At 33.5% G+C, this 15,761-nt stretch overlaps 1 protein-coding gene across 1 annotated transcript; it reads left to right on the forward strand.

Annotated features, from left to right (window-relative positions):
• Positions 1–11,185: 11,185 nt before the first annotated feature.
• On the forward strand, positions 11,186–13,344 carry LOC130944469 (AAA-ATPase At2g46620-like). The gene has a single exon (XM_057872803.1). It carries the CDS (start codon positions 11,516–11,518, stop codon positions 13,019–13,021), a length of 1,506 nt encoding a protein of 501 aa, XP_057728786.1. The 5' UTR covers positions 11,186–11,515; the 3' UTR covers positions 13,022–13,344.
• The last annotated feature ends 2,417 nt before the right edge of the window (positions 13,345–15,761 follow it).

Below are 15,761 nucleotides of genomic sequence, written 5' to 3' on the forward strand. Positions count from 1 at the left end.
TCGACTTCTTGAGATCCGTAACTCCAATAAAAATTTTAATTCGATCAAAGTGTTCGTATCTTTTTCCTCTTCACATTGACGTCACCTTTGTTCGAGAAAAAATTATGGTGGAGCTGCTGTCCCTCTATGCAAAATTTGGCCGAGGGAGCCCTGGAGGTGGAATAGCCGATTTTGACTTTTTCTTCTTCAATTTCTCATTTAAAAACCTTTCTTGAAGCTTCGGTTGTTATAATTTCTGTACGGAGGTAAGGTTTGGTAATTTTATAAGTGAATATTGGTTTGATTAATTATTGTTTGAGTTTGATTAAGTTTATGTTGAATTTTTGTTGAATTATATTGTTTACTTGAGATTTTTGTTCGGCTATGTATGAACAGTCAGCTGGGGTGTTTTGATTATTTTGGGGATGTTGTGATGTGGTATTTCGAGATAAATTTGATGCGATTTGATGGCTACGAGATTAAATTAAAAACTGTGAAAAATCAATTACCGAAATTGATGAAAAACTAGTTAAATATCAAGTAATTTTGATTAACTTTTGATGAGTTTGATTTGGTTCTTTGAAAAATACAAAACCCTTATGTTTTGACTATTTTGTGGCCAAAATATAATTAAGAAAGAGTTTTGAGACTGGAAGTTAAATAAAAGAAAGTTTATGAGTTAAAATAGAATTTTTAGAAGTTTAGTGATTAAAGTGTAATTTCTAAAAAGTTTGAGGGTTAAAATAAATTTTCAAAAGTTTTAAGAATTATATAAATTGATTTTGAATTATTAAAGAAAATGATTTGATTTTAAAAGCAGTTGGATTTTGAGTTGGTTTGATTTTGAAAGAGATTTAATATTAGGATTGGTTCGATTTTGTAAATGATTTTGCTATTAGAAATAGTTTGGATGGGACCCGAGAAGGGTGGCAAGGTCCGAGTTTTGGGGGAGGTGCTGCCAAAATTTTTAAAAGAATTTTGAGAAGTTTTATTTTGGTTAATTTGGATTGAAGAATCATTTTATTTGATTTTAATTTATTTAAGAAAAGAATTAATTATTTTTGAGTTTAAATGATTTGGTTTTGAAATGAGATTGGTTGTCGTTCCTCTAAAAGTCTAAAGGTCTACCGAGGGATTTAACTAATAAATAATTATTCTTTTATCTTTTGAAAGAAGAATTGATTTTAAGTGAAATGGTTTTGAAGGATTTTGGAGAATGTCACAAAGAGGATATTTAAGATTTGAATTATCAGATAAAATGCAGTGGCATTGTCCATTTACTCCGGAAAAGGAATGAGGAAGAAGAATGAAGAAAACTGAGTTTGATTATGAAATTTAATGAATATGATAAATGAGACATGGTTGAGGATGATTGATGATACGTATGTTTGTGTTTTCTCTCTGGTTGTGAGGGTGATAGGACACATATTCCCTCTAATAGTGACATGACACATAATTCCTCTAATGGTGATTGGACACGTATTTACTCTAATGGTATTAATACACAACAGAAAGACAGTGACCATATAAGCTACCAGACTTGTCGGGTCTGGCTATATAATCGACAAATAAGCTCATTACCATATGACAGACATGCATCATATATGTTTGTGAATGTGTTTTCTGTAATTGTGGGTGTCCTATATGATTGTTTGATTTCTATGTTCTTTATTTGTTAAGTCTAAATGTATTCTATTGCTCGTTGTTGTTGGCTATGGTGACCCTTCTAAGAACTTCCTAATTCTTATCCCCTATTTTCACCCCTTTCAGCTACAGGTGCGAAGGTTTAGTGCAGAGCTATAGGAGCATAGAAGATTATATTTATGAGTTGAGTTGTTAGAATTTATTTTTCCCTCTCCTTGTTAGTTAGAGTTTTATTCAGAAGAGTAGGTTTTGTAATTGCTTTTGTATGTAATACTATAATGTATTATTAATATTAAGTATGTGAATATGTGTTATTTGTTCTTGTTGAAAAAGTTTAAGCTTTTAGTAAAGCCATCAATAGATTTATGCGTAAAGGCTCATACCTTATTATTTAACATAATAAAGTCATCATAATACCCCCACCATAAGAGTGGCGCACCCAGAACCGTGACATTCTGATAGTAAGGGAGTTACACATGACCCCTGTTTGCTGAACACTTTTTTTTTTAATATTTTAATAGTTTCTCAACCTTTCTAAACTTCTCTAATCTCTACTTAAGACTCTTAACTTGTGATTAGGCTTTGAGACTAGTGAGGATGGGATTGGTAACTTAACTTAGATATTTTGTATATGATTTTAGAAGACGGAGACTTAGGCTTGGGAAGTTCTGTGGATGAAATGACTTGAGTGGATTGACGGAGTGTTGATATGATAATATATTGAGAATTGATGATGAGTTTGGAAATTGATAACGAATTATTGTGGTTATTGAGATTGATGAGATGAGCATTAATGGACTTGTGCCATATGAGTAGTGATCACTGAGATTTATTATATACTATTTATATATTGATATTGATGAGTCGCTATGCACCTGTCAAGAACGGTGGTTAATCTCGCTTGTCGAGGTATGAGGGTCTTTTCTCCGGAATCGATAATCTAATCCTAAAGTTCCTTTAGGAGGGTCATATATATAGTTGATCAGCAAGGCCAATTAAAAGAAGCATTAAGAAAATAAGAAATTTTAAATGGTTTTATAATTTTTTTTCTGCACAAAAGGGTCTCAACTTAAAGCTTTCAAATAGTGATCGAGACATATGTGAAAGTGTGCTTTCTTTTTCTTTTTTCATACCTCTTTGGCCTCGATGAAAATGTACTTTACGTTCCAAAAATTCCATTTTACCTTATAATATTTCTCAAAGGCAACAATTTCTTTGATGTGCTCACCTTTGATCTTCTTTGATGGAGCAGCAGTCTGTGTAGGAGGAAAAATCAAGTAAGAAAGAGCTTGATCAATTGAAGGGCAACGAGAAGCATAATAATTAAACCACCTTTTGTGAAAATCAGGTGGTTGAAAGGAAGCATAATTTGAGACCAAATCTTTAGTATTGGGTAGTTACTCGATGATGATTCATATCCAAAATTTGGTCGAATTCTTTCAAAGCCAACACTTCATAATGAATCATTTGAGCTCCAACTTCAAGAGAGAGTGGGGAAGGTAGTGCTTGTGTGAGACCAAATTGCCTTGACAAATACTGTGAAAAATATGTGACAAATTTCTTCTTGAGAGCCATGGTTGACTCACGAAGAAGCCCTACAGAGAGAATTTGAGGAGTAAGGGTTTTTGCCCACAGTTCATCAAGAGCTTCTTAATTTTCAAGCTTGATACTTGTGAAAGAATGAAGGTAGCCTATCTTACTTTTTCAACAGGCCAGAGGGTTTGGATGATAGGTTGAGTCATCGTTTTTTTTCAACATTAAGGAGGAGTTTAATGAAGTGGCAAAAAACATCAATGGAGAACATACCCTCAGGTTCCAACCAAGTAAGAGAAGAAAGTCCAATACCTTCAAGTAGAGTTTTTGAGAATTCAGAAAGGGGTACTAAATTGAGGCTCAAACACTACCTGAGCCATAAATTGACAACCTAGAAGGGGCCAAACGGATTGATCAATGATTCCCCTCATCAAATTTCACTAACTACCAAAGAAAGAGCTTCATACAATTGATCCAAGATAAGAGAGAAAAGATTGATGTATTTCTTGTGATGAAGTATGATAGCTAATGAAAGGTAATTGCTCTTCTAGATTTGGATTGATTTCGGACAAAAGTCAAAAGTATTAAACCATAAAAGCAAAAAGACAACATGTTCACTGTCGGTAATGGGATCCTCATCAGAACCTATGTTATTGTGAATGAAACCCGACACAGAAGTTGAGTCGAAATTAATGTCATAGACATCTTTAAGACACAGGGTTGTCCAACAGACATCTTTTTCATCGAGAGATAAACCAATCAGAGCTAAGATTTTTATTAGGGTCGGACCATCTTCCCATAAGTAAAATGAAAATTATTTGTGGCTGGACACCAAAAGTATAAACTAGCTCCAAGTAAAGGGGAAGTGTAGGAAAGGTCATGGGTTGAAAGTCGAAGAGCCGATACTATACCTAGAGACTTCCATAAAGATTTGTAAGTGAGAGAAAGTCTCGACAGTCAAGTCGAAAAACATGAGCTCTACTCTTTTGGGGTAGTAGTCCTAAAGACTTAATTGGAAAAGTAAGCAACTTTGGCATTCTTATAAAAAATTAAAGGAAGGTGTTTCGGAGGAAAAGGAAAGAAAGAAAAAATCTACTCGAGTTGTTCTAAAGTCGAGATTGGACCTAAGAATGAATATGTGACATTGGAGACTTGAAATGGAAATAGTACCTGACTACACCATAAGACGGTAGTCTCGACACCGGGATTGAGAGATTTTAGAGTCCCATCATCATTATAAAATTGTGACACGCTGGTTAACAGAGGTGGATGACCTATGATGTGAATGTCTTCATCACCCTCTTAGGACGAAGAAGTAGGAGTAGTAGAAGCCCCACCTGGAGCAGCAGTAGTAGCTTTGGCAGCAGAGATAGAAACAGATGCCATTGTCATCCCCGTAGTAGAAATAGTAATAGGGATGTTGGTAGTAGTGGTTGCAGCCATGGTAGAAGATGAAGAGGAGGCACTACTAGAATGAAGGCCAGATTGAGTAGTCATGCAATGAAATTTTCAAATAAAGAAGGGTTTGCAGAGAAAGTAAGAAAGTCTTGAGAGAGACGAATTTTTAGGAAGTGCTTAATGAAAGTAATGAGTAATGATGAGGACATGGGAATACCAAAAGAATTTAAATCAATGAAAAGCCCATTAGAAACGTTAACATTCCTAAAAACACACGGACCGTTTCATTTCCTTATAACCATTTTCCAAAATTTAAAAATTTGAAAGAAACATGTGAAGAACACGTGATTTAGTAAAATTACTTTGACACAAGTTTTAAAGGACAAAACTGAGATCTTTTTGTAGTCGAAAATATTTTAATGCTCTTTGAAATCGAAAAATTTGTTGGTGATAATGCACATAGAATGAGATACAAATAACAATCGAATCACGCAGTAAAAAGAAAGTATATCAACAAATATTGTCGTTAACAAAACAAAGAAAGTAAAAAATACTAAACATAATAAGGGCAATTAGAGTAAGCTCCTTAACATTAGCTTCAGATCCTATTGAGGTTGTCCAGCTTCGAAGATTCGTGTGTTACTTCTTAAGCGTTAGTGGTTCGAGTGACAACTTTGACTAAAACATCTCGACCTGTAAGCTTGGAAGCATGAGTTTTTTCAATCATTTCCAGTCAAAGAGAAAGGGCAGAATTGGTGGATGCAACTTTGTTTCATTTCCAGTCAAAGAGAAAGGGCAGCATTTCCAGTCGAAGTCGACCAAAAAACGAGTAGAACAGTATCACGAATAAAAAGAATTATACAAACAAATGTTTATCAGAAGTGAACATGAAAGTAGAATCAAACAGACTTGAAATGAAAATTTGTGTTGTTAAGTGAAAGTCTTCTGTAATTCTTTGCTTCTTCTATTTATAGAGAAAACTCTTGATTCATTAGAAGTTTTTCTTGGTAGTTACGTAGGTTTTTCCACATTCTTTCTAAACTTGCTCCTCAACATCATACACCCAAGTTCTGCTTCAACTTGGGAGTCAAGTAATGCACCTCACGTTCATGATAGTTTATTCATTTGGATCAAATTACAAAATTTAAGCACGTGTTAATTATGATCATTTATCCATATCTTCGACACCCTTTGTTACTTTCATCTTTTTTAACCAATATCTTATAGAAGAATCTTTGGTGAATACCCTTAGAAGTATCTTTTTACTTGGTCAACTGAATACATATCAAATGTAAAAACATCACCCACAAAACCGATCTCTTCATTTTCGACTTCACAGCTTAATATAATGTATTTGTATCGAGGATTGCTTAACACCACCATCATTGATACCACACTTCTTACATTTTCTCGATCTTGAAAGTTAGTATAACTTGTTTTTATCAACAAGTACTTTAAGTCGAAGGATATAGTTTTGGTCAAAGTTCGTTTTGTACTAATAAATTACCCATTAAAACTTATCATTTCATAAATATCTGAGAAAAAAGGGTTTTATATTCCAAATATGTTGTCCTTTCAAATTCTAAAATTTAAAAAAGATAGTTATAAGGGCTGAAATGATGCGAGTGTTTTTCTGAAAATGCGTAACATTACTCTATGGTTCCAGACTTATGGGCTTTGAGCCATTATTACTATTATTAACTTCATTTAAAATGTTTTGAAAAAGAAGATTCTATCTTCTCATTCACATTTCACTCCTTCCATCTTCTGCAATCGTTCATTTTCTAAAATCTTCCATCTTTCTCAAAACGATACTCCTTCATCAAAAGTTCCTATGGCTTCTCAATCTCCTAGAGTTGTTGTTGCTTAAAAAATCTCATCTTCATAAGTCCAAAACCCAACTCTTGTGAATGTCATTGCATCTTCTACTACTAATATTGTCGTGGCGGCCTTTATCGTTGTTGCTGCTGCTGCAACTTCTAACTCTATTATCACCGCTTCCTTATCTCAAATCCTTCATTAGCAAGATAAAGATGATGTTCAAGTAATGGAACCACCTTCTTTGGTTGCCAATATAACTCAATTTTATAATGAAGATGCACTTTGAGCACCCTAAATTTAACTGTGGAGGCTACTAAGTTTTGACGAAGCCAGGTATTCTTTTCTTTCAAGATTAATGAAGTTATGCATTCTTTCTTAAGACCCCTTTCAACTCAAGAACAAGTAGAGTCTACATCTTTTTTTTTCTTTCTTCCCAAATCACTTGCATCTCATATTTTGTAAATTCACCAAAGCCACTTATTTTGGTAGTTGAGTTTTTTGAACAACCCCTTCTAAAGAGTCAAGCACTACTTTATTTTCTTTTTAGATGTCGAGACTTGCTCTGACATACAAGTTCATATGAAAAATTATTAGGCATCACTCAAGCTCTAAAATTTGCCACCTTTAACCTTTCACATATTGCACCCTTTTTAGGAGGGGGTCTTTAACTTTGGTGTACTTTGACCAACAATTTTTTTTATAGTATGATGAGACCAATCTTGATGGAGTTTGTTGCTTTAACAAGTCTGCTTTCTAATAGAAAATGTGTATCTTAGCCTTCTGATTGTCTTAAAGACACTTTTGATATTAAGTTTGACTCGACTGTTATCTCAGGCTTTGTTCAAAATAACATGAGTACAAGTGGTGACCCTATTTCTAATAGCGAGTATGTAGCTTTTTTTTATGTTAGCAGATGTAATGCATTTGTTTTTTTGTCCCAAGTCAATTTAAATTTAAAAATCAACTATCATCCTTTAGTGATCATGCTATATAATGAAAAATACATCGAACTTTCATCCCTTATTATAGGTCAACTATATGAGTCTTTATCTCTAATGGTTAGTGCGTTGAGGGAAATTCTCGATTAACCTATTTGGCCCTATGTAGGTTGTGAATCTTTTGTTGAAAGCTATTTTAGAACCACAATTCACTTCTTCTTCGGTCAACATTCCAAAGTCATCTATTGATGTAGTTCGACTTTCCTTCTTCTCATTGTCGAAACCCAAAAATATGCCTACTACAAAATCCTTTTGTCATTTCCTTTCTTTAATGTTGAACATTAAATCAGATGACAATACCTCTTATTATCCTAATGCATTCACCTATCGAACAAGTGTTTTGCTCTTTCTCAATTCTTTCGTAAGTTTCAAACCAGAAAATTAGACCATTGTTAATGGCTTATGGTCACGTATTTTCACTCTCAACTCCTTTTTGTCGGGCTTCCTCGTGATTCAACAATGGCTCTGAAAAAAAAATTAGTGACCTATCTACTTCAATATGTAGCTTGACAATTTGGGTTAGGTTAAGTACTACCTTTTCTTTTATCTCTTGACCTAAAAGCACAAATGGTTCATTATGAAATGTCAAAGATAGAAAAATTTGACAAAGTTTTGGATTTCAATCACCAAATAATGAACAAACAATATCAGCATTTGGATGTTGTCTGTTACTTCTTGTCTACCTCCTCATTCCACACATGGTGGTCAAATTATTTTGTTTCTCAATACTCCTCAATCGATCAAGTTCTGTCTATTAGTAAACTACCACAACGTTAAAGAAAACCAAGGATAACCACATAGCGAAAATATTACAGTTTGAGAAGTATTACAAAGGGCTTGTTTGGGTGAGTTTCTAAGAAAATATATTTTTTGAGTTATCTTTTTTTAAAAGATCTTATGAAAAAGTAATTTTATGTTTGGATATCTCATGCAAAAAGATTTTTTATTTATCAATTATATTTTGGTATAATAATATAGGGCAATTTATGTATTTAAATAAAATGTATGAGTCCTTTACCCAAATGTGCAAAACAGATAGTTGTTACGTACTTGTGCAAATTTCGTTATTATGTAAACCGTGAGAGTCAACCACGGTTTCTCATTTGTACATAAACCGTGGCTGGCAGGGACGGTTTACGTGTTGGATGAAAATGAGCATAAACCGTGAGAGCCTACCACGGTTTATGATTGCATGTAAATCTTCATAAAACTTTGCTACCAGCAACGGTTTATGAAGGAGTGGGAATTGACATAAACCCTTGTAGCCTACAACGGTTTATGAGGAGTAAACATCTATATATATGTGGGTGAGGTTCAAGCTGCATGAGAGAGATCATTATCATAATGGCAAGTGAGAAGGAGAGTGTTCTTGTCCTATTGCTAAATTTTAATTTTCTACTTTAAATAAAAAAATTAAATTTTATAATTTAAGAAAGTAAAAATTAAAAAAATAAAAATTAATCTTTTAAAATTTTAAATTTTTCTAAAAATATTTTTTATTTTTTATTCATCGGATAATAATACACTCGGACTGTTGACTTCTTTTGTTGCTGGACTTGTTCACAAATTAAGAATAAATTAATTTTAAAATTTTTTTATTTTTTTGTTTATTAGATATTATTGGAATTTTTTTATTTTTTAACTGTTAGAATTAATTTTTTTTAGATTAAATATAAAAAAAATTTATAAATTTGTTGTTTATTAGATATTATTGAATTTTATTTTATTTTTCTATTTTAAATAAAAATATTTAATTTTATAATTAAAAAAATAAAAAATAAAAAATTTAATTTTTTAAAATTTTAAATTTTTCTAAAAATATTTTTTTGATTTTTTATTCACCGGATAATGTTATACCCGGCCTATTAACTTTTTTTGTTGCTGGACTTGTTCACAAATTAAGAATAAATTAATTTTAAAAATTTAAAATTTTTTATTTTTTTATTTATTAGATATTATTGTTATTTTTTATTTTTTAACTGTTAGAATTAATTTTTTTTAGATTCAATATAAAAAAATGAATTTACAAATTTATTGTTTACTAGATATTATTGGATTTTATTTTATTTTTTAAATTTAAATAAAAATATTTAATTTTATAATTAAAAAAATAAAAAATAAAAAATTTAATTTTTTTAAAATTTTAAATTTTTCTAAAAATATTTTTTTGATTTTTTATTCACCGGATAATGTTATACCCGGCCTATTGACTTTTTTTGTTGCTGGACTTGTTCACAAATTAAGAATAAATTAATTTTAAAAATTTAAAATTTTTTTATTTTTTTATTTATTAGATATTATTGTTATTTTTTATTTTTTAACTGTTAGAATAATTTTTTTTTAGATTCAATATAAAAAAATGAATTTACAAATTTATTGTTTACTAGATATTATTGGATTTTATTTTATTTTTTAAATTTAAATAAAAATATTTAATTTTATAATTAAAAAAATAAAAAATTTAATTTTTTAAAATTTTAAATTTTTCTAAAAATATTTTTCAGATTTTTTATTCACCGAATAATGCTACACCCGGATCATTGACTTTTTTGTTGCTGGACTTGTTCACAAATTAAGAATAAATTAATTTTAAAAATTTAAAATTTTTACGTTTATTGCCAAAACACTCATAAACCGTGGTGGCCACCCACGATTTATGCCTTAAACTCTCCCTTCCTAATCCGAGGTTGGTGGCCACGGTTTACAGTCATTCTTTTCCTTCCATAAACCGTCCCTATCAGCCACGATTTATGTACAAATGAGAAACCGTGGTTGGCTCCCACGGTTTACATAATAACAAAATTTGCACAAGCACGTAATAACTATCTGTTTTGTACATTTGGGTAAACGATTCTTTGATTTTATTTAAATACGTAAATTGCCCAATAATATAAAAGTACTTATTTATTTATTATGCAAAAAATATTTTTTTTATGAAAAAAATCTTTTGAAAAAATATGTAAATTGTAGCTTCTCACAAAATATGTTTTTTTTTAGTACTTTTATTTTTATTACTAGAAATTTGCTAAAAACGCTAAAAAAAAGCTTTTTTCATTAAAAAAAGATATTTTTTATCAAAATAATAATATTCAAACAAGCACAAAGTCAAATGGTACTTTAAAAAAATAAAATGGATTTTCAATAAAAATTTTTAGATTTAAAAAAAAAAAAAAGAAAAAGAGGCATATTTTGATATGGGTTTTTGATTGATATATTTAATATGAATTATTTAATAAACTTGTTTTAGATAAGCTGAAAGTGAAGAAAGAAAAAAGGTAAACCCCCTTATAAGATATAATTTGTATACACTCGTTTTCCTTAAAATTAACTAATTTTGCAGACAAATTCTTAATAAATCTTAATATCCAGACCCAAATTATCTTTTCCTTTTTATTAAGGGGAAACAAAAGCTTAACTTTTAAGTTATCCTGCCCAAAAGTGTTTTCATAGAAGCAAACATTAGTGAATGAAGGAAATATTTTCTTCACATACGAAGCAATATATTATTTGCAAACTTAATAATATTAGTAATCTTACTTTAACTTAAAAATTGCAGAGTGAGTGATAGTACATAATAGTCTTCCTTTCTTTCTCTCTTTCTCTCTCAAAATAATGAAATATTGTTCATGGTTGCATAGTTGATTTGATTAAGACAACTTACCTTATAGCCTGTCATTTTCTGCGAAGAAGCAGCACTTCTCGAATTCATTGGTCAATAAGATATGGCAAGGATATATATATATATATGTATATGTATATGTATATCATCCCTCTTAAGTCTTAAGAGTTAAAACAAAATAAAAGAAAAAAAAAATGGGAATAATTTAGAAATTTCTGCGCAGAACAAGTAGGAGTCAAAAACCTTGAAAACGGAACGCCCTAAAAGAACAACACGTTTATATATCCATTTACTTTGAAATATAAAACTTGCCGGCACGGACCTTCTTTGTGCGACGACTTCTTCAAAGTTCAAACACACTAATTCCATCATCACCATTATCAATACCAATTCCAACAATATCATTCCCTGCAACATCATCATTGATTCATTCTTCATCACACTTTACAAACCAAAATTATATTCGCCTTCAAATAAATCAATTCTCTTACCTTCTCACTTCTCAGTTCTCATCAACAAAAACATGAAGCTTTGGCCATGGCCTTGGGCCACTTCCATATCTACCCTCTTCTTCATCGTTGTTTCCACCTTCCTTGTCCTACGGTTCTTCCGCAAAACCTCTGCTCTCCAAATCCTCAATAAATGGTGGCTCTCCTTCGAGGACCGACTCCATGTCCACCAGTCCTTCAAAGTCCCACTCTACAACCACCATTTCCAAGAGAATCATCTCTACCGGAAAATCCTCACCTACCTTGATTCTCTCCCTTCGGTACAAGACTCCGATTACACTAACCTCTTCTCCGGCCACAACCCCGCAGATATCTACCTCCACCTCGACGCCAACCAGACCATTCAGGACATCTTCCTCGGCGCCAAACTCTCTTGGACCAAGACCAATGACGCCGTCATCGGCGGCGTCGGTTCCGATTCCGCCGCTCTCGTGCTCCGAATCAAGAAGAAGGACAAGCGCAGGGTTTTCCGGCAGTACTTCCAGCACATTCTTTCCGTGGCGGAGGAAATTGAACTGCGAAGGAAGGAGATCAGGCTGTACACGAACTCCAGCGCCGGCGAGTCGTCGCGGTGGAGGTCGGTCGCGTTCACGCATCCGGCGAGCTTCGATACGGTGGCGATGGACGCCGAGCTGAAGAACAAGGTGAAATTGGATCTGGACCAGTTCCTCAAGTCAAAGCAGTACTATCACCGGTTAGGCCGCGTTTGGAAGCGGAGCTACCTCCTCTACGGTGCCTCCGGCACGGGGAAATCGAGCTTCATCGCCGCGATGGCGAAGTTCCTTTGCTACGACATCTACGACATCGATGTTTCGAAGGTAACCGACGGATCCAATTGGAAAACTCTGCTGATGCAAACGACGAGCAAATCGATGATTGTGATCGAGGACCTAGACCGGTTGCTGTCTGGAAAGTCAACGGCGGTGATCAGCGTTTCGAGCATGCTGAACTTCATGGACGGCATCGTTTCGTGCTGCGGCGAGGAGCGCGTGATGGTGTTCACGATGAACGGCACGAAGGATGAGGTGGATCAAGCGGTGCTGAGGCCTGGTAGGGTTGACGTTCACATACACTTTCCCTTATGCGATTTCTCAACGTTCAAGATTCTCGCGAGCAGTTACCTAGGGCTTAAGGAACACAAGCTTTTCACTCAGGTGGAGGAAGTTTTCCAGACTGGGGCACGGCTTAGCCCGGCCGAAGTCGGCGAGATTATGATATCGAACCGGAATTCACCGACTCGGGCCTTGAAAACGGTTATAACGGCTTTGCAGGCTCAATCAAACGGTGGTGGTGATTCGAGGAGAGCAAGAGGGGGAGGGAGGTTGAGTGAGAGCGGCTCGGGTCGGAGCAGTGATGATAACGAACCGGGTGCGGTTATATGTAGGGAAAGCTTTCATACTGTAAGGGAGTTCCGGAAGTTGTATGGGCTTCTGCGGATGGGAAGTAGGAGGAAGGAGGAGAAGGAATATTCGGGGCCCATTGAGAAGGATACTCAATCAATTGAGGGAAGGGTCGGGTGATTTAGATCTGAATTGTTTTTTTTTCTTCTATAGGTGGGCTCAACAAAAACATTGTAAAGTAGCTGCTTGGTACTAACAATTATATTGCATTGGTTATTTTTTTATTTTTTTTCTTTTAGTTTGGGGGTTTTCAGTCATTAATTATATAATTTTTTTTACTACAGGAAAAAAAATTATCTGTGCATTAAAGTGCAAAGAAAAGAATTTTACAGTGTAATTTTTCTTAGTGTAAAAATACGATGTGAATATTGAGTAGTCAGTCTTAAAAAAACGAAATGCATTTTTTTCTTTTGTCAATGAAATGCATCATGTTATTTTTTAAATTTGTTTGTTAACATTCTTTTCTGCGATAATTGGAAGAAATCTTAAGTTTTGGCTCACTTATAATTTATCATTGTGCACCAAGGTAATATATTCCGGAGCAGGACATGGAATTTGATAAACAATAAATTATGCCAAAGATTATCGAAAAATATTATATGTATTATTTTGAGATGTTACATTAATACCTTGGACATATAAAGACAATTGGGCCTGTAACAAAAATCATATAAAATAATGAATATTGATAGACTATGATGTTATAATTTGCATAAGCTCTAACAAGGAGAGAAATTTTCTCTCATCGAGAGAGAACTTGAAATTGCTCCAATAGGGAGAGACATAATCACAAATCACCAAATTTTTCTTCTTCTTAACCAAAGGTTTTTGTAACCAAACCTTTTCATAACCGTAGTCTAAGTTTAGATTTCTCCTAAATCCAAGTTATTAGACCTGAAACAGAACCATAAAGACAAACTCAACACAACATCATCACCAAACCTTTTAACCACAATCGACAAAACTAGATGGCTGGAATACACCGAATATCCATTGAAGGCAGAACAATCAAATTCAAGCAAGAAGAACTCAAAGGATTCAGAATGGACTGCATCAATCTTGTAGGAAAGTTCATAATTGAGAAGAAAATCAACTTTAGAACATGCAAAAATGCATTAATAGGAATGTGAAAAAATTTCGAAGGAGTATTCAATTATTCATATCAAAAGTAAACAAAAAATAAAATCTTAATCAATTTCAAAATCAGAGAAAAGGGCTATAGATCCTTAAGAACGGGCTATGGAGCTTCAAAGGCCAATTGCTGAATCTTAAATTGTGGACACAAAATATGGCAATTGAAGAGTTTGGACACAATTTTATAGAATTCTAGATTCAAATTCATGGATTACCTTTGGAGTTCATTAAAAAAGATTCAAATACATGGATTACCTTTGGAGTTCATTAAAAAAGAAACAGCAACGAAGATTGGTGATATAATAGGTAGCATGAAAGAGGTAAAGGATCCGATAAGAGACAACATTGTAGAAATTTTTTAAGAGATAGGGTGGCATTGAATGTGAAAGAGGCTCTCCCAATAGGTTTTTGGTTGAAAAGAGAGAACTTGCCAAACTGTTAGATTTTCTTCAAATATGAGCGACTTCAAGCAGTTACTGTCTCAACTGCAAGATACTTGCGCATGGACGACAAGAATGTTCAGGAGAAACAACAATAACGATCTGGGATCCTTCAAAGCCAAGATATACGATAGATTTAGGAACAAACCAAGTCAAAAATTTGAGCTACAGATATGATACAGGCGGCAGGTCAGAAGAACAAATGGAGCAAGAGGCAGAGGAGGAGGCGCATAAGTTTCAAGAAGAAAGAAGGTGCATAGTATGTCAATAAGAGCCAGCAGCTAGTGAGAAAAAAAATAATTTTAAGGAGAGACACAATCAATTAGACGAAAAAATCATGGAGAAATAGAAGAGTAGAAAGCAGAAAAATCAGAATTTGGCAGAATAGTTGGAAGATATTCCTAAAACTCAGGGATTGAATGAGAAGTATCTAGAAGAGTATGTTGCCGATCTAATAGAAGTAATGGAAAAGGTTACCAAGACAATCAGAAAGTAAAATGATATAAAGAAAATGTGATTGGATATAAGAGGCTTAAGTGAAAAAGATGACCAAACTAACAGCATGGAGGATTTATTTAGTCAAAGACATTCTATTTTGGGTCTAAGAAACCATGATATAAATAAAAAATAGGCCAATGAAACAAATAGCCCAACTCAAGATCATAAACAATGGGATGGAGCTGGTATAAGTAAGGAGCCCAGAACATTAAAGAAAATCTTTAAAAAAAGGTTAGGAGAAAGAACGAGGGACAGGAACACATTCAGACAAGAAAGGAGATGAGAGAAAACAAGCTTCTAAGAAAGGACAGTAGTTACAGAATTAGTAAAAGAGGATAGTGGTGATGCAGTGATAAGAATAATGAAGATAGCAGAAAAGATAATAGGAAGGAAAAAGAAATTCACAAAACAGAGAACGATGAGGTATACATTGTGGAGCTGGCACGTGATGAAGAAGAAGAAGGAAGTAGAGATGATGGGACAATGACAAATGAACCAACACGATGAAAATTAGAATTGGTGAAAGGTATCAACAGTAAATTGAATTTTAAAAAGAAGAGAGAGGAGAAAGGAATACTCAGAATCATGGGTGAAGATAAGGGACATGAGAAAGATAAAGTAGTTAGGAGCATTATAAAGAGGAGCAGGATTGAAGGAACAAGCAAGGGAGAGGATGATGCACAAATGGTGATTATCCAAGAAGAGCTCAAGATCAGTTTTATGGCTGGTGAGGCGGGTCTAATCCAGCCTCACCTAGAGTCATAAGTCTCTTTAGTTGGAACTATCGC

The sequence above is a fragment of the Arachis stenosperma genome, chromosome 8 (assembly GCF_014773155.1).
Source record: "Arachis stenosperma cultivar V10309 chromosome 8, arast.V10309.gnm1.PFL2, whole genome shotgun sequence".
NCBI classification, from domain to species: Eukaryota; Viridiplantae; Streptophyta; class Magnoliopsida; order Fabales; family Fabaceae; genus Arachis; species Arachis stenosperma.